This window comes from Ictalurus furcatus, chromosome 17 (assembly GCF_023375685.1).
Source record: "Ictalurus furcatus strain D&B chromosome 17, Billie_1.0, whole genome shotgun sequence".
Taxonomy (NCBI): Eukaryota; Metazoa; Chordata; class Actinopteri; order Siluriformes; family Ictaluridae; genus Ictalurus; species Ictalurus furcatus.
The window spans coordinates 4108505-4127574 of record NC_071271.1 but is presented as its reverse complement, the minus strand read 5'-3'; the positions used below and the strand labels follow the sequence as shown (position 1 = coordinate 4127574).

The window sequence follows — 19070 nt, the reverse complement described above, 5'->3', positions numbered from 1 at the left end:
GTGGTGTGGTGTGGTTTTGTGTGGTATGGTGCGGTGTGGTGTGATGTGGTATGGTGTGGTGTGATGTGGTGTGATGTGGTGTGGTATGGTGTGGTATGGTGTGGTGTGGTGTAGTGTGGTGTGGTATGGTGTGGTGTGGTGTGGTGTGGTATGGTATGGTGTGGTGTGGTATGGTGTACTGTGGTGTGGTGTGATGTGGTGTGGTGTGGTGTGGTTTTGTGTGGTATGGTGCGGTGTGGTGTGATGTGGTATGGTATGGTGTGGTATGGTCTGGTGTGGTGTGATGTGGTGTGGTATGTTGTGGTGTGGTATGGTGTGTTGTGGTGTGGTGTGGTATGGTGTGATATGGTATGGTATGGTGTGGTGTGGTGTGGTTTTGTGTGGTGTGGTGTGATGTGGTATGGTGTGGTGTGATGTGGTGTGGTGTGGAGTGGTATGGTGTGATATGGTGTGGTGTGGTGTAGTATGGTGTGGTGTGGTGTGGTGTAGTGTGGTGTGGTGTGATATGGTGTGGTGTGGTATGGTATGGTGTGGTGTGATGTGGTGTGGTGTGGTGTGGTATGGTGTGGTGTGGTATGGTATGGTGTGGTGTGATGTGGTGTGGTGTGGTGTGGTATGGTGTGGTATGGTGTGGTTGGTGTGGTGTGGTATGGTATGGTGTGGTGTGGTATGGTATGGTGTGGTGTGATGTGGTGTGGTGTGGTGTGGTATGGTGTGGTATGGTGTGGTTGGTGTGGTGTGGTATGGTGTGGTATGGTGTGATATGGTGTGGTGTGGTGTAGTATGGTGTGATATGGTATGGTATGGTATGGTATGGTATGGTGTGGTATGGTGTGATATGGTATGGTATGGTGTGATATGGTGTGGTGTAGTGTGGTGTGGTGTGATATGGTGTGGTGTGGTATGGTATGGTGTGGTGTGGTGTGGTGTGGTAGGTGTGGTGTGGTGTGGTTTTGTGTGGTTTGGTGTGGTGTGATGTGATATGGTATGGTGTGGTGTGGTGTGATGTGGTGTGGTGTGGTATGGTGTGATATGGTGTGGTGTGGTGTAGTATGGTGTGGTGTGGTGTAGTGTGGTGTGGTGTGGTGTAGTGTGGTGTGGTGTGATATGGTATGGTGTGGTGTGGTATGGTATGGTGTGGTGTGATATGGTGTTTTGTGGTGTGGTATGGTGTGGTAGGTGTGGTGTGGTATGGTGTGGTGTGATGTGGTGTGGTGTGGTGTGGTATGGTGTGGTAGGTGTGGTGTGGTATGGTGTGGTGTGACGTGGTGTGGTGTGGTGTGGTATGGTGTGATATGGTATGGTATGGTATGGTATGGTGTGGTATGGTTTGATATGGTATGGTGTGGTGTGGTGTGGTGTGGTGTGATATGGTATGGTGTGGTGTGGTATGGTATGGTGTGGTGTGATATGGTGTGGTGTGGTGTAGTGTGGTGTGGTGTGATATGGTATGGTGTGGTGTGGTATGGTATGGTGTGGTGTGATGTGGTGTGGTATGGTGTGGTGTGATATGGTGTGGTGTGGTGTAGTGTGGTGTGGTGTGATATGGTATGGTGTGGTGTGGTATGGTATGGTGTGGTGTGATGTGGTGTGGTGTGGTGTGGTATGGTGTGGTATGGTGTGGTGTGGTGTGGTTTTGTGTGGTTTGGTGTGGTGTGGTATGGTGTGATATGGTGTGGTGTGGTGTAGTATGGTGTGGTGTGGTGTAGTGTGGTGTGGTGTGGTATGGTGTGGTGTGGTGTAGTGTGGTATGGTGTGATATGGTATGGTATGGAGTGGTGTGGTGTGGTATGGTGTGGTTTGGATTGGTGTGGTGTGGTGTGGTGTGGTGTGGTGTGGTGTGGTGTGATGTGGTGTGGAATGGTGTGGTGTGGTATGGTGTGGTGTGGTATGGGGTGGTCTGACGTGATGTTCTACATCTGCAGTCTGACATGATGTTCTGTTCTAGAACCATAGTCTGATCTGTGGTTTTGCTCAAGCACTGCAGTTTGTACAGAAAAGCGGTCGCCCTATCATCCGGAGATCACAAATTCAAATCCCGACGATGCTGCTGCCATCTGTGGCCGGGAGCCCAAGAGAGCAAAATTGGCCGTGCTTTCAGGAAGGGAGGGGTGGTGTACTCTCTCTCCTGTCAATCACTGCGACACTAGCCAATCATGGGCATCTGTGGGCTTTCCTCAGAGTGTGTTACAGCGCCCCCTGGAGTTACATGAGCAGCAGTCTGAAAAGATGCGGTCGGCTGGCTTCACTTACATCGGTGGGAAACACGTGATACCCTTCGCCCTCCCTGGTTGGTAGCTATCGTGTGATAGGGGAGAGCTCCATGATGGGTGGGAATTAGTCATGACTAAATTAGGGAGAAAATTGGAGAAGAATAATAAAAAAAAGAACTGCAGTTTGTGGTGTGACTCTGCTATAAACCTGCAGTCTAATGTGTTGTAGTTTTGTTCCATAACTGCAGCGTGATGTGTACTGTTACTCTAGAATTGCAGTCAGGTTGTGGTTGGATTAGTATGATCTACTATTTCTCGGGAACTATTTTAGGTTTTTGCCCCTGAGCTGCAGTATGATGTGTCATTTTAACTCTAGAACCGCAGTGTGATGAGAGGTTTTGCTCAAGATTTGCTGATCTGACATGTAGAAGATTTGTTCAGTTGTGTATGATATAGCAAGTGTGTTTGTTGTGTATGAGGCAAACGCAGAAGGGCTAGCATCATTAACCAGGGTTGGCAGTAAAATTTCCAGCCCAGCTACATCTCACGAACCACACGCAGGACCTGAAACTAGCCGAGAACATTCGAAACAAGACAGTTGACGGTTTCCTCCTCCGAAACCGTTCATATAGTGAGAACGGGGCAGCATGACTCCTGCCCCAAATGGGCCGCTATTAGCCCTTGTTGTAGTTTCCATTTTTGACCACTAGGTGCAACAATTACTCTATCGCACTGAAAGACAAGCAAATCAATGGAACATTAGTTTATATCTGTCAAATAAGAACATTTTTAGAGATGTGGGCGTGGTCTGTAGAAATAAAGGGTGTGGTGAAGGGATGATAATCAGGTGGATAAGGGGCGTGGCTTATACAAACAAGTGGCATTCATATTCCTAAATCATTATAAGAAACCTTTCATTCACATTCACTCAGTGATGACATTTTAAAAGTTTATCATTTTTAAATATAATTATGAATAAATTATAGTCGCTTTATAATTACACACAGGTTATTATTAGTTCTAAACATTGTGCAGTACGCCAAACAGCATTATATATATATAGTAATATTTCTGTTATAACATGAATGATTTACAGTACATTATTAGAGCTTTGTGAAACATTATTAGAGTTTATGAAAGCGCTTACGAGGCATGGGTACCAACTTCTAAATGATTCCAAGCACAGATGAAGTCAATTAGAGTCAAGAAGAAAGAAGGAAGAGCTATTTGCAAATCAAAAATAAAGCGGTAGAAACGAGAGAGAGAGATGATGGAGAGCTTAAAGAGGAAGATGAGTGAGCAAGAGCGCGCATGTCTAATCTTCCTGTGTAACCTCTAGAGTACACACTCCTTAACCGTCTCTCTCTCTCTCTCTCTCTCTCTCTCTCTCCGTTCAGTGCTCGTGTCTCCGCGGATGTGGACAGTGCGGGCGCGCGCGTTTCGTCCCCAGCCATGCTTCGTTAAAACTCTTTTATTTCTTCATTTCTTTGTTCTTACGTTATTATTAAATAATATCTATCTATCTATTGTTTTCTTTTCTCTCTTTCTTTTCTTTTCTTATAGCATTTTGTTCTCTCTCTCTCTCTCTCTCTCTCTCTCTCTCTCTCTCTCTCTCTCTCTCTGCTTCTCCATGTGACGGGTTTATTTGATATGTTTTCTATGTGAATCTCTGCATGATGCGGATGGTCGAACCGGCGCTGCTCTTCGGGCTGTGGGCGCTCGCGCACGGGGCTTTTCCCAGCAGCGTGCAGATCGGTGAGTCAATCAAACACACACACACACACACGCACACACACATATGCACACACATATGTACACACGCACATGCAGGCGCGCGCGTTTTAATTTTACTCCGCATATGAGCGTTTGCGGATAATTTGTACTCGCGCGCGCAAAGAAACTCTGCTTTGTTCCCTTCATTCAGTTTCACTGCAGTGTTTCTCTCTCTCTCTCTCTCTCATTTCTTTCCTCTCATCCGTCCCTCAATCTCTCTCCTCTTCTTCCCTTCTTTTTTCTATCCCCCTCTTTCTCTTCTATCCTCTATTCTGTCTCCCTCCATCCTTTATCTCTCAGTCTTTCTTTCCTCTCTCCTGTCACTCTATCTTTTTAAAGTCTTTCTCTTCTTCTCTTATCTGTCCCTCTATCTATCTCCCTCTTTCTCTTCTCATCTGCCCTCTCTTGTCTGTCTCTCTATCAGTCCCTCTATCTCTCCATCTTTCTCTCCTTCTCTCATCTGTCCCTCTATTTCTCTCCTTCTTTCTTTCCTGCCTTCTCTCTCTTATCTCTCTCCCTTGTTCTTTCTTCTCAGCTGTCCCTCTTTCTCTCTTCCTCTTTCCCCTTCTTCTGCCATCTCTCCTTCTTTCTCCCTCTTTCCTTCCTTCTTTCGTTTGTCCCTCTGTCTCTTCCCTTCTTTCTCTCCTTCTCTCACATGCCCCTCTAGTTCTCTCCTTTCTTTCCTCTCATTTGTCTGTCTATCTCTTCTTCTTTCCATCCTTCTCTCATCTGTCCTTTATCTGTCTCTCTTACATTTTGTGTCCTTCTCTCATCTGTCCATCTAGTTTCTCCTTCTTTCTCTCCTTCCCTTGTTTGTCCCTCTATATCTCAGTCTCTTTCTCTCTTTCTCTCATTTATCTCCTCTGTCTCATTCCTTATTTCACTCCTTCTCTTATTTGTACATCTATTTCCCTCTCACTCTTTCTTTCCTCTCATCTGTCCCCATACCTCTCTCTTCTCACATGCCCCTTTATTTCTTTCTCTCCCTCTTATCTGTCCCGCTATCTCTCTCCCTGTTTCCCTTTAACTCCTCTGTCCCTCTTCCTTTCCTTTTCTAATCTGTCCCCCTATCTCTTTTTCCCTCTGTCCCCTGTCTCTCTCCCTCTTTCTCTCCTTCTCTCACATGTCCCTCTATCTCTGTCTCTTTCTCTCATCTGTCCTTCTGTCTCTTTTCCTCTTTCTCTCCTTCTCTGACCTGACCCTCTCTTTCTCTCCCTCTCTTTCATCTCTTCATCTCCAATTCCAATTCTCCGTCTCTCTTTCTCCCTCTTTCTCTCGGTCACGCCGCTACTGGATCCTGATCAAACTTTGGCATCTTGCAAGATCTGCAGCTTTACATTCCATTGATTTTAGAGTGCACACACACACACACACACACACACACACACACACACACACACACACACAGCTCTCTCTGTTCAGCCGACTCATTGAGATGGAGCGAGAGAGCAAGAGTTATAAAAATTAACAAGCTAAGTAGAAGACAGCAGACACACACACACACACACACATAATACTATGTGGCAGATATATAGATCTGAGTGGAGTGTGTACAGTGATAATATTATACTGATGTGTGTGTGTGTGTGTGTGTGTGTGTCCAGGCGGATTGTTCATCAGGAACACGGATCAGGAGTACACTGCGTTCCGATTGGCTGTGTTCCTCCACAACACGAGCCCCAATGCCACCGAGGCTCCATTTAACCTCGTCCCGCACGTGGACAACATCGAGAGCGCAAACAGCTTCGCTGTCACCAACGCTTGTAAGTGACAGCTGTCAATCATCTCACAGACCTCCCAGCTGGGGGCAAGGTGGGGGCAGGGCATGCAGATGAGGACTGGCTTTAAAAACATGTCCAGCTTGTGAAGATCATGATTGTGGTTAATAAAGATGGTGGGCGTGGCTTATGCAATTATGGCTGTGATTCATGATGATGTGGACGTGGCTTGTAATGATCACAGGTGTGTTTTTAAAGATGTGGGCATAACTTATAAAAAGTGGACTGCTTTATATGGTATAAATGTTTTATAATGATTGGTGGGTGTGGCTTATAGCAATGATAAGTGTTTTAAGAGCTGTAGAAGGTAAGGGGCGTGGTCTATAGCAGTTATACATGTTTGTATGAACTATAGAAGGTAAGGGGCGTGGTCTATAACAGTTATACATGTTTGTATGAACTGTAGAAGGTAAGGGGCGTGGTCTATAGCAGTTATACATGTTTGTATGAACTATAGAAGGTAAGGGGCGTGGTCTATAGCAGTTATACATGTTTGTATGAACTATAGAAGGTAAGGGGCGTGGTCTATAGCAGTTATACATGTTTGTATGAACTATAGAAGGTAAGGGGCGTGGTCTATAGCAGTTATACATGTTTGTATGAACTATAGAAGGTAAGGGGCGTGGTCTATAGCAGTTATACATGTTTGTATGAACTGTAGAAGGTAAGGGGCGTGGTCTATAGCAGTTATACATGTTTGTATGAACTATAGAAGGTAAGGGGCGTGGTCTATAGCAGTTATACATGTTTGTATGAACTATAGAAGGTAAGGGGCGTGGTCTATAGCAGTTATACATGTTTGTATGAACTATAGAAGGTAAGGGGCGTGGTCTATAGCAGTTATACATGTTTGTATGAACTGTAGAAGGTAAGGGGTGTGGTTTATAGCAGTTATACATGTTTGTATGAACTGTAGAAGGTAAGGGGCGTGGTCTATAGCAGTTATACATGTTTGTATGAACTGTAGAAGGTAAGGGGTGTGGTTTATAGCAGTTATACATGTTTGTATGAACTGTAGAAGGTAAGGGGTGTGGTTTATAGCAGTTATACATGTTTGTATGAACTGTAGAAGGTAAGGGGTGTGGTTTATAGCAGTTATAAGTATTTCTTAAGAGCTGTTGAAGGTGAGGGACGTGGTTTATAGTGGGTATAAGTGTTTTCAGGAGCTGTTGAAGGTAAGGGGTGTGGTTTATAGCAGTTATAAGTATTTCTTAAGAGCTGTCGAAGGGGAGGGATGGGGTTTATACCAATGATAAGGGTTTTTAAGCGATGTAGAATGTAAGGGGTGTGGCTTATAGCAGGTATAAGTATTTTTAAGCGCTGTAGAAGGTAAGGGGTGTGGCTGTGTTCGACAATAGCTGTGTTCGACTTCATGCGGCGTCCCGCAGACCGATCGGCGGTTGACTTGAAGCAGTGCGTGCCGGTTAGAATTTTTTGTCCTACTTGAGACGGCGCCGACGCCACGTCACTGTGACATCCGGCATCAAAACTTAGCGATAACGATACGAGAGCAGCCGGCTCCCTCGGCCAGCGCAGCTTCGACACAGCTATTTCACGATTAGCCAGACTCACCGACGACAACGATGACGTGCTTTTCAGGTTTCTTCTGACGCCTTCAGTTCCGCTAAGGCTCACAAATCCGTATATTTCTAACAGTAAAAACCCATTTCATGTAATCTTAATGCTATATTGTGTCATGTTTATCAACATAACACTGATTTAAAAAAAAAAACAGACCCCACTTTATTGATTTTTAAATAATAACAGGCTTATGAACTTTCTTCTTTCTTCACTGAAAAGCGTTTCTGATTGCTACATGTAAAGCTCAGACGTCTGTTCATCTGAGAAATATGACATCTAATCCACTTGGTCTGACAGGAAGAAAGCAAACGACAGAAAGTGTCGTCGCTAGGGGAAGCAGAAAGTGTCCGACTTGGCTCCGTTTTCAGCTCCTCCCCCGACTACAAGCAGCAAATCTCGCATATCGGTTACATCCACCGAAAAGTTTCGGGTTCCAAAGACAAGCTGGAGAAAGGGGAGTGGTTTATGAAGGTGTTGAGTAGATTCCTAGGTAAATTTTGTTGTAAAAATGAAGGGTGAGGGATGGGTAGGGCATAGCTTATAAACGTATTAAATGTGGTGTTTTACAAAGCTAGAAGAGGGGCGTGGTTTCTAAAGCTGTAACAACGTTCATGGGAGTGGTGAATATAAAGGTGCGTTTTTAATCGGAATTTCGTACTCATTCATTATTTGTTCGGCTTCATGGCTTGTCAGTTTATTCGGGGACGCTTCCAGGCACGACGACTCGGACACGTTCACGCACGCTGCACTTTTCTAAACATACCCCCCCCCCTTTTTAATTTTTTGAATGGATAGATTTATAGCTGAGTTTGTGCTGAAATCAACGAAACCGTGCCGGGTAAAGAGCATGCTCTTTTGTGTTAAACAAGCTCCAAACGGAACGTACAGCAGAGTTCATGTACAGCGGTCTGCACCAGCTCGTACGGCTGACATTATTTTAAGCGGTGTAAGGACTGAAGGAAGTCAGGAGGCATTTTCATGAACCTTGTTAAACAAGAACACGCCACTGAGTGTCATTTTAAAGCGATTAGGCTGGCAGATTCATAAAGTATTACTACTACAGATAATCCAGATCGACACGTAACGACGCAGATGTGCTTTAGCGTTAATGAACAGTAAAACCGCCACGCACGGCGGTGTCTTTTATTTCTTCTTCTATTTTCTGTTTAACTCCAGACTAACTGCCTTTGAGCAATACTTCCACACGTACCGTATTAGTCCGATCGTTTTATCCGAGTCTGAATCAGAGCGACGTTCATACTTTTCATTCGTTTGCGATTTGATTTGGCTTGCTTTTACACGTCACTTAATGAAAAGATACAACAACAAAAAAAAAGCACAAAACAAACTTTGGCGTGTAGAGCTGAAAAGAAATGTTCAGAAACACACACACACACACACACACACACGCAGGGGATTTAGAGCGTCATCTAGTAGTCTTTAATCCGTAACGTGCCTTGAAACTGGCGTGTGTGTTCATTTTACGTGTGTGTCTGAGTGTATGGGACATTATCACTCTTATCATTTGAGTTGTGGAATGAATAAAATAATGGCACTGCCCATAGTTTGAAGGATAAGCTGACCAAGCACTCATCTTCCATGCTTGCGGCTCACTCTTGAGTGCTGTTCCGTCCCCTCAAAATAAGCATCGTTTTGTGTAGAGAGGAAAAAAAAAGGACTTTAAATGGACAATTTACACACTAATTACACACTTCTGTAGTTATTATTGCTCTCAAATGGCTTTTTAAATGGATTTTTAGAGTTCAAAACACAAAATTCAGTGTCAGACAGTGCACATAATCCTGCTCCTTGCTCAAGCTGATCAGGGAGCAGATTGGCTCGTTGACTAAGACACGCCCGTTTTTGACTTCGACTCCGCCCTGTGTACGTATTCATCGCACGACGTTTGAGGTCTGAATGCCGGTGCGCACTGTATTAAATCCTCACCGTGCGTGCTTTAACTCGTATTAATTAAAACGGATTCCTCCGCTGGAGAGATAGTGCGGCTCGCCGTGCTCGACGGAACGCTCCTGGTGCTGCGAAGAGAGAATTATGTTCTTGCCTGCGCTGAGAAGGACACAGGCAGCTGAGAAGGATCGAACGGAGCTCGGAGCTCAGAACGAGAACGGGAACGAGACAGGCTTTACAGTATATCTAGATCCAAACACCACCCAGAATTCCTTTAGATTAGACCACAGATTTAGTGTACTTATAACACACTTCAGTATGTGCTGTTATTGTAAAAAAAAAAAAAAAAAATCATAATAATCTAGCACGTCATATCACCGTTCCGTCGTGTTCGAACCCTGTCTTTTGTGGATTATTTCTTCCTCTGCGTGGAAGATCTGCTGATCTACTACTGAAACTTAAAGCGGTGGAATTTAACGATGTCTGCATTGCGTTGTCATGGCAGTGAGGCTCATAACTACGTCATAATGATGCACAGAATTGAGACTAGATGTTCATGAAGCAGTCTGATGCAGTATCTTAGCATTTACAGTAACCAGTACACCGATACCTTTCCAGTACCGGTACCTGCGGTGTAAATGGTACCTGTGTGCACTGGTACCTGTGTGTGTGTGTCTGTAAGTGTTATGGTGAAGCTTGTATTTAGCTTATAGTGGGCTAAATGTTACCATGATGGTAAGGATATGTGGTAATGGTAGGACATTTGCATTTTAAAATAAATAAATAATCTTTTATATGAGAATCTAAAAGAGTTAGAAAGTTAGTGGCAGGGTTTAAATACCACACAAGATTGTAGTGTGTGTATATGTGTGTGTGTGTGTGTGTGTGTGTGTGTGTGTGTTAATCGTTTTTCCGTGTTTCCTCGGGCTGCAGATGAGGAGGAGAAGGTGAAGATATTTTTCCCTCCATTTGCGCTTTTAATCTGAGCGAACAGAATCGATCTGAAAATGAGATGGAGAGAGAGAGAGAGAGACGGAAATATAGACAGAGTGAGAGAGAGTGAGATGGAGAGAGAGGACCAGAGAGAGAGAGAGAGATACAGAAATATAGACAGAGTGAGAGAGAGAGAGATGGAGAGAGAGGACCAGAGAGAGAGAGAGAGAGACAGAGTAAGAGAGATGGAGAGAGAGGACCAGAGAGAGAGAGAGAGAGACAGAGTAAGAGAGATGGAGAGAGAGGACCAGAGAGAGAGAGAGAGATACAGAAATATAGACAGAGTGAGAGAGAGAGAGATGGAGAGAGAGGACCAGAGAGAGAGAGAGAGAGAGAGAGTAAGAGAGATGGAGAGAGAGGACCAGAGAGAGAGAGAGAGAGACAGAGTAAGAGAGATGGAGAGAGAGGACCAGAGAGAGAGAGAGACAGGACCAGAGAGAGAGAGAGATGGACAGATAGACGGAGAGAGAGAGAGAGAGAGAGAGAGATGGACAGAGAGACAGAGAGAGAGATGGACAGAGGGAGATGGACAGAGAGACAGAGAGAGAGAGAGATGGACAGAGAGACAGAGAGAGAGATGGACAGAGAGAGAGAGAGAGAGAGAGAGAGAGATGGACAGAGAGACAGAGAGAGAGATGGACAGAGAGAGAGAGAGAGCGAGATGGACAGAGAGACAGAGAGAGAGAGAGAGATGGACAGAGAGAGAGAGATGGACAGAGAGACAGAGAGAGAGAGAGATGGACAGAGAGACAGAGATAGAGATGGACAGAGAGACAGAGAGAGAGATGGACAGAGAGACAGAGAAAGAGAGATATGGACAGAGAGACAGAGAGAGAGAGAGATGGACAGAGAGACAGAGAGAGAGAGAGATGGACAGAGAGACAGAGATAGAGATGGACAGAGAGACAGAGAGAGAGATGGACAGAGAGACAGAGAAAGAGAGATATGGACAGAGAGACAGAGAGAGAGAGAGATGGACAGAGAGACAGAGAGAGAGAGATATGGACAGAGAGACAGAGAGAGAGAGAGATGGACAGAGAGACAGAGAGAGAGAGATATGGACAGAGAGACAGAGAGAGAGAGAGATGGACAGAGAGACAGAGAAAGAGAGATATGGACAGAGAGACAGAGAGAGAGAGAGAGATGGACAGAGAGACAGAGTGAGAGAGAGAGGACCAGAGCGAGAAAGAGGGGGAGCATCGATTGACAGAGACATCTGTATCTCTGCCTCAGAGGAGAGAAACAGTGACAGAAAGAAAGAAAGAAAAATATATTGAGGGTGAGAGAGAAATGAGAGTGACAGAAGGATATAGCATGTGTGCGTGTGTGTGGTGTGAGAGAGAGAGAGAGAAAGAGAGAGAGAGAGAGAGAGAGAGAGAGAGATTGAATTGGCCCAGAGTGACCTTCAGTCTGCTTAAAAGATGGCAAGCTGCTGTCCATTACACACACACACACACACACACACACACACACACACACACACACACACACAGGTCTACACAGTGGATAGAGATAGAGGACGGACAGAGAGACAGACAGATAATGAGACAGACGGAGAAACACCAAAAGAGACCGATGTGCTGACAAACAGATCTTCACCCGTTCCCCGGCGTCTACGTTTTCCCATGATTCCCAGATGAAGCTGCTTTTATACGTCGCTTGTAGAAGGCTGTTAGATTCGTGGAGCTTTTAATACTCAACCAACCTTACTCATTAAAACATGTGTGCATTAAATCTTTTTTAAAGGTATATTATATCCACATTTCCAGGTGAAAGACACAACACTGCAACAACAACAACAACAACAACAACAACATCCATCCATCTTCTATACCGCTCATCCTTTTCAGGGTCACGGGGGAACCTGGAGCCTATCCCAGGGAGCATCGGGCACGAGGCGGGGTACACCCTGGACAGGCTGCCAGTCCATCGCAGGGCACACTCACACACACTCATTCATACACTACGGACACTTTAGACACGCCAATCAGCCTACCATGCATGTCTTTGGACTGGGGGAGGAAACCGGAGTACCCGGAGGAAACCCCCACAGCACGGGGAGAACATGCAAACTCCGCACACACACACAGGGCCACGGTGGGAATCGAACCCCCGACCCTGGAGGTGTGATGTGATCGTGCTAACCACTAAGACACCGTGCGCCCACAACAACAACAACAACAACAACAACAATCTTTAGCTTTATCTTAGCAAGTTTAAATAGCAAGTATTTTGCTTGTACTTGCTCATTTCTTCCTCATGATAAAAGCGTCGGCTGAATGAATAAATGTAAATGCAAGTATTTCCTAGTATAAGATGACAATAAACCGAATCTAACATCATCACCCCGCATTTCCAGACATTTTTTACTCATTTCACGCTGTAAATGCTCTTTTCTGATCCTACCGGCAGATAATTCCGCTTCTTTCTAGAAATACGACTCTTTCAAGCTGGAAGTTAGTAACGGACGTGTAGAAATAGATACGTTTAATAATAATCATCATTCTTGTCATTTAATAATAGGAAATATTTGACTATATTCAAGATTTTTGAACGTGCGAATGTTGTTCTTTTTCTGCAGTGTAAAGGTAAGCGTATCACCTCCGCCACAGGAAAAAGCTACAGTTCGGTTTTTATAAAAAATGCGGCTTGACATAAATTGTGTCATAAATCGTCAAACGGATCAGAAATTACACGTACCGGTCTTGTGTTAGATATTTAAACACACCTGGAGTCCAAGGCACAAGACGGGGAGCTACATAATAATTAGGGCAGGTGGTTTTAATGTTATGGCTGATCTGTGTACGTAACTGTGTTCGTGTGCTGGATTTAAATAAAGCTGTGGTGTTTTGGCAAGTTATTAATCAGTTCACACTGTGAGGTGTTTGACTACACTGACACGTGCGAAGCCTGTCATCACTGCTTGTGTGATGTGTGTGTGTGTGTGTTGGTGTGTGTCACTATAATGACTTATCAACAAGAGTAGGAAGTTGAATCCTAACTCGTTCCTTTATCAGCATCTCTACTGCAGAACGTGCGCCGCGAGCCGTATTCACGCCGTGAGCTAGCGACGTCAGGCCAAAAATCGACATTTACATTCAAATACTTACGTGAGGAGCGTTCCTTTCCTTTTCCCAGCAGGTACACCTGAGCTCTGAATGCCAACGTGCACAACGACTACGTTTACACGGACAGCGGTGATCTAATTATTGAGCTTATTCTGAATAAGACAATATTCTGATTAAGGTGTGTACATGAGTCGCTTTTAGAATATTCCTTTCATGTTCCTGTTTTACGTGTTATAGAACGTAGAGCGATTAACGTCACACGTCATTACGTCCCCACGTCACGCCGTCCGACGTCCCTCAAGAATTTCACGTATCGACATACAGTTGGTCTTCGTTATGGGACCGTATACATTTTTAGGTGTTTCGTTTTTAATTTTATGAACGCTTCAAGTGCGGTTAATTATTCGTCGTGCTGTACGTGCAAATAGACGACTGCTTGAAGCCGTGGGCTGCGTCTCAAACCGCGTACTTACCGTCTATATAGCAGCTCAGATACATGTTTTTCACCTACCATATACTGTAGTAGGCAAGTACGCGGTTTGGGACGCAGCCGTGCTCTCTTGTTTGCCGTCAAACGTTTGAGCGCTGCCGTGTGTGATCATGTCCTGTCGCAAAATGCGGTGAAAACTCCCACACGACGTTAATAGTGTGATTAAGGTGTGTACGTGTCTGTAACGCACGTCGATAACGCGACTAAAACAGGAATACTCCACACGTCTTAATTCCATTTGTGTTTACTTCGAGTACGACTTTAATCGGATTAAGGTCATTAATAATCGCTGTTTACATGCTAGTTTCTTAATCAGAGTATCGTCTTCATCGGGTTCATATCGGATTATTGTCGTCCATGCAAACGTACTGAATGTCAATGTCAGTAATTAAGATCTATTAGACGTTCAATCGTGAGTCTCAGGCGTCGCTGAAAAACAAAGCGGGTCTCAAAATTGTACAGTATGACGTTGTTACGCTATACATGACTCGGCTAGAACCTGGACGTTTGTTTCGCGGTAACGTCTCAAATCCGACGCTGAAGAGATTCTGGGTGCTCACGTTCCTCACATCGTGCCCTCTCGTTTTATAAACCTTTTTTTTTTTTAACCAGATTCGACATTTTTCCAACCCTGCCTCGGCGAAGATCGTGTCGAAATGCTCGCCGAACCGCACTTACACACGCTTTACAGAAATCACTGGAGGAATTTTGTACCTCAGGGGATGAGACTATAGTGGATGATGAACTCATTTTCCATTGTAAACCTATCATTCTTTACATTTTGTTATTAATGCTGTTTTTTTTTTTATAAGTAGATTAGGTTAAAAACGTCGAGGCGGGCACGGCGTCCTTCAGTGGGATCTCGACGATGTTTTTGAAACGCTAGAAACGTCCTTTGTAATTGGGATACTGTGTTTCAAAAAAGAAATAAAATAAAGACTTCAGTTGTGGAAAGTCTGTAGTTTGTAGAGCTACTGTATATATGTTTAATTAAAACACATGTAGAGAAATGTCTACTGGGGACTAGAATTTTCCCTTTGAAAGACACCGACGGTCAGAGTGATAGCCGGCAGCTGATGATGTCACAGCGCGCTCAGGAACTGACCAATCGGCGTCTTCGCTTCGACTTGCACTCAGTGGAACTGAAAACACGCTGTTCACGGTGTATGAATTCAAATGCTTTTTGTGTATGATTAAATATGAGGATCGATTTCAGTGTTAGGCTCATTTATCACACGCGCACACACACACACACACACACAAAGAAAAGCAGATATGAAAAATTGAATTAGACTCAGGTGTCTAAAGGAGGGACAGAGAGAAAGAGACAGAAATCACATTTGTTTGGAACATTTTGATATTTGCCCGTCATACACATCTGTTCATGTACACACACACACACACACACACACACACACACACACTTTGATTATATTGAGCAATCTCAAGATGCACATTTACCGGATGGTCCAAGCACCTCATCTGGCTGAATACTGGTGTGTGTGTGTGAGCAAGTGTGTGTACAAGGTTTCCTAGGCGACACATAAATGAGCACTTTGCCTGAACAGAAATAGTCGGGTGATTCATCCAACTGAGAAGAGGAGTGTCACTTCCACACACTTCTACACACACACACACACACACACACACACACACACAGATAAGATGTTTTGTAAGGTCATTTGTAATATGAACATTTATTTACCAGCCGTGTGTATATATATATAGATATAAGATATAATACTGAGTTGATCTGGAAAGAATCTGGAAAAGATCTCCACTCCAGGGTGCCATAATAAATGAAGTCTTGCCTGCGGGACCAGACAGGCGTAGAATAAAGCGCGGATTTAAGGCCTGAGTCTGTGATGTACAGCCAGCAGGGTTCTTCGTTTTCTCGTTATGTTTTTAATAACTTTACGCCATGACTATATGTCACAAACTCGCAGATCTTTGGGAACTCCAGCTCCCAGGATCCCTGGCTGGAGACCACACCCACGCTCTGCTTCCCGTCACGTTAATTTTAAGGACTCACACCTGTAGCTATTTTGTGTAGATCGTGTAGTTTCAGCACTACTCCTACCTTGCGTTATGATGCCTTTTTTTAATCTCTGTGTTTTGACTCAGTAACTGTAGGTATTACTGATGGGAAGTTCGGATCATTTTACTGACTCGGATCTTTGAATCTCGTTCAGCAAAATGAACGAATCTTTTCTCAAGTCGTTTCGTTCATTTCAGCAGAATATAATTAAAATCTCTCTCTCTCTACGCCGAGTCATAGTAAAGATTCGTTCAATATGAACGAATCATTCATAAATGACACATCACTATTAGGTAGTTCTTGACTATTTTTAGTGTTTATTAATGAAATGTAACAGATTCTAGACCAGTGGTCACCAACCCTCTTCCTTGAGAACCTTCCTGCAGGTTTGATCTCCAATCAAAATCTAACACGCCTGTTTTAGTTGATCAAGAACTTCTTAAGGCAGTGATTAGATGGTCAGGTGGGTCTGACCATGAGAGTTAAAGGCGATATATAAAGTGTTGCTACAGTCTTCAGGAAGGTAGAGCTCTTGAGGAAGGTCTCAGAGCTACAGTCTTCAGGAAGGTAGAGCTCTTGAGGAAGGTCTCAGAGCTACAGTTTTCAGGAAGGTAGAGCTCTTGAAGAAGGTCTCAGAGCTAAAGTCTTCAGGAAGGTCTTGGAGCTACAGTCTTCAGGAAGGTAGAGCTCTTGAGGAAGGTCTCAGAGCTACAGTTTTCAGGAAGGTAGAGCTCTTGAGGAAGGTCTTGGAGCTACAGTCTTTAGGAAGGTAGAGCTCTTGAAGAAGGTCTCAGAGCTAAAGTCTTCAGGAAGGTAGAGCTCTTGAGGAAGGTCTTGGAGCTACAGTCTTCAGGAAGGTAGAGCTCTTGAGGAAGGTCTTGGAGCTACAGACTTTAGGAAGGTAGAGCTCTTGAGGAAGGTCTTGGAGCTACAGTCTTCAGGAAGGTAGAGCTCTTGAGGAAGGTCTCAGAGCTACAGTTTTCAGGAAGGTAGAGCTCTTGAGGAAGGTCTCAGAGCTACAGTTTTCAGGAAGGTAGAGCTCTTGAAGAAGGTCTTGGAGCTACAGTCTTCAGGAAGGTAGAGCTCTTGAAGAAGGTCTCAGAGCTAAAGTCTTCAGGAAGGTAGAGCTCTTGAGGAAGGTCTCGGAGCTACAGTTTTCAGGAAGGTAGAGCTCTTGAGGAAGGTCTTGGAGCTACAGTCTTCAGGAAGGTAGAGCTCCAGAAACATGGTTGGTAACCACTGCTCTAGAAGGTCCGTCTTGAGAAATTAGATAACCCCGGATCTGTGATTCTAAATGGGTGTGGTCTCCAGCCAGGGATTCTGGGAGTTGGAGTTTCCAAAGATTTGCGAGTTTGTGACATATAGTCATGGTGACACAAAGCCAGTGACCGTAACCCTGCTGAGATTATTCCTGTTGGTGGACGGTAACCAACCTGTGGGTTCTTTTATACTTGTGTACATGGCATGAGTACTGGAGAAATATTGGCAAACATTTCAAACAGTTCAAAAAAATTGGTCATGCTGTTCCAAATCTTCTCCATCTCCATCGGTATGATAACGTCCAGCACACGTCTGTGTGTAAACGCAGACATTCAGCTAGAAAATGAGATTGTACGTATCTGATAAGAGAGTTTGTGATAGTTGTGTCTGTGAGGTGAAAACTGTTGTGGATAATGATCAGCAGAATATCGTGGGACATGAGAGCTGGAGTGCTGGTAGTAGTCCAGAAAAGAAAAGAAAAGCTCTACAGTTTGAAGACTCCAGGCTCCCAGTTCAGAATGCAGAGACTTCAGAATTCTCTTTGTACGGAGTTCCTCCAGGTTTCCTCTCGCCTTCCAAAAACATGCCAATGCGGTGGTGGTGGTCGGTGGCGCGTCGGTGGCGGGTAGGTGGCGGGTCGGTGGCGCGTTGGTGGCGCGGCGGTGGCGGGTCGGTGGCGGGTCGGTGGAGCGTTGGTGGTGCGTTGGTGGTACGTTGGCTATGCTCAATTGCCCCTAGCTGTGAATGAGAGAAGTTGATCTGAAGCTCTGGTCCTAAGCGTCATTGCAGCAGGTCGTCTCACGGCTCCAGCGTTCAGTTGACATTAACTGAGCTCTGTTAACGTCTTACCCAGGATAAAGCACTTGCTGAAAACAAATAATGAATTAATCAAATCAGTGAATGAGTCAGTGAATGCTGACTCAGGGATCTGGTTCAGTATTGATCCTAGAGAACCCTCGATCTATTCAATCCCAGTGCCTTTGTTCTTCCTTTTCTTTACATATGAATTTTAATGACTGCCCGATTTCTCCGACTCTCCTGCCAACCATTTACTAATAAATTCATCCGTCTCCAGCTCGATAAACGAGACCCATTGCTGGGTTCTTCATTACCTCAGTATACTGTGTAGTCGCTAATAATGTCGGTGCTACTGAGCATACTCCGTGACGGCCATGGTAACAGTGGAGAGCACAAACACACACACACACACACACACACACACACACACACACACACAGGACAGTGAAGTTGCTCTAACCACACTGATCCTCCACCAGAGGGAAATTCATCCTAAGACAGAGGCAAAGTGTGTGTGTGTGTGTGTCTGTTTGTGTGTGTGTGTGTGTGGGTGCGTGTGTCTGTTTGTGTGTGTGTGTGTGTGTGTGTGTGTGTATGTGTAATCAGATTTCTCTCTAGCTAGAAGGGAAAATGAGAATTTAGAGTAAGGACAAAGATGAAAACCTCACACAGGAATGGTGTATTCTCTATCTCTCTCTCTCTTTCTCTCTTTCTCTCTTTCTCTCTCTTCCTCTCGCTCTCTTTCTCTCTCTCTCTCTTTCTCTTTTTCTCTCTCTCTCTTTCTCTCGCTCTCTTTCTCTCTCTCTCTTTCTCTCTCTTTTTCTTTCTCTTTTTCTCTTTCTCTCTCTTTCTCTCACTCTCTTTCTCTCTTTTTCTCTCTTTCTCTCTCTCTCTCTTTCTCTCTCTTTTTCTCTTTCTCTCTCTTTCTCTCTCTTTCTCTTTCTCTCTCTCTCTTTTTCTCTCTCTCTTTCTCTTTTTCTCTTTCTCTCTCTTTCTCTCTCTCTCTTTCTCTCTCTTTTTCTCTCTCTCTTTCTCTCTCTCTCTCTCTCTCTCTCTCTCTCTCCCTCTCTCTTACTTTAATAAATATTTCATTTCATAGCACTGTATTAGTGCACGTGACACAATTTTGACAAGAACTGCTGGTGAATGTAATAGAAAACGTTACGGATA

At 44.4% G+C, this 19070-nt stretch overlaps 1 protein-coding gene across 1 annotated transcript in view; it reads left to right on the top strand.

Moving 5' to 3' along the window:
- Positions 1 to 3889: 3889 nt before the first annotated feature.
- The window catches only part of gria4a (glutamate receptor, ionotropic, AMPA 4a), a 53269-nt gene continuing 38088 nt past the window's right edge, over positions 3890 to 19070 (top strand). The window contains exons 1-2 of the mRNA XM_053646795.1: positions 3890 to 3968; positions 5591 to 5749. Of these exons, the coding sequence (XP_053502770.1) occupies positions 3890 to 3968; positions 5591 to 5749 (238 nt within the window). The remainder of the gene's footprint in view (positions 3969 to 5590; positions 5750 to 19070) is intronic.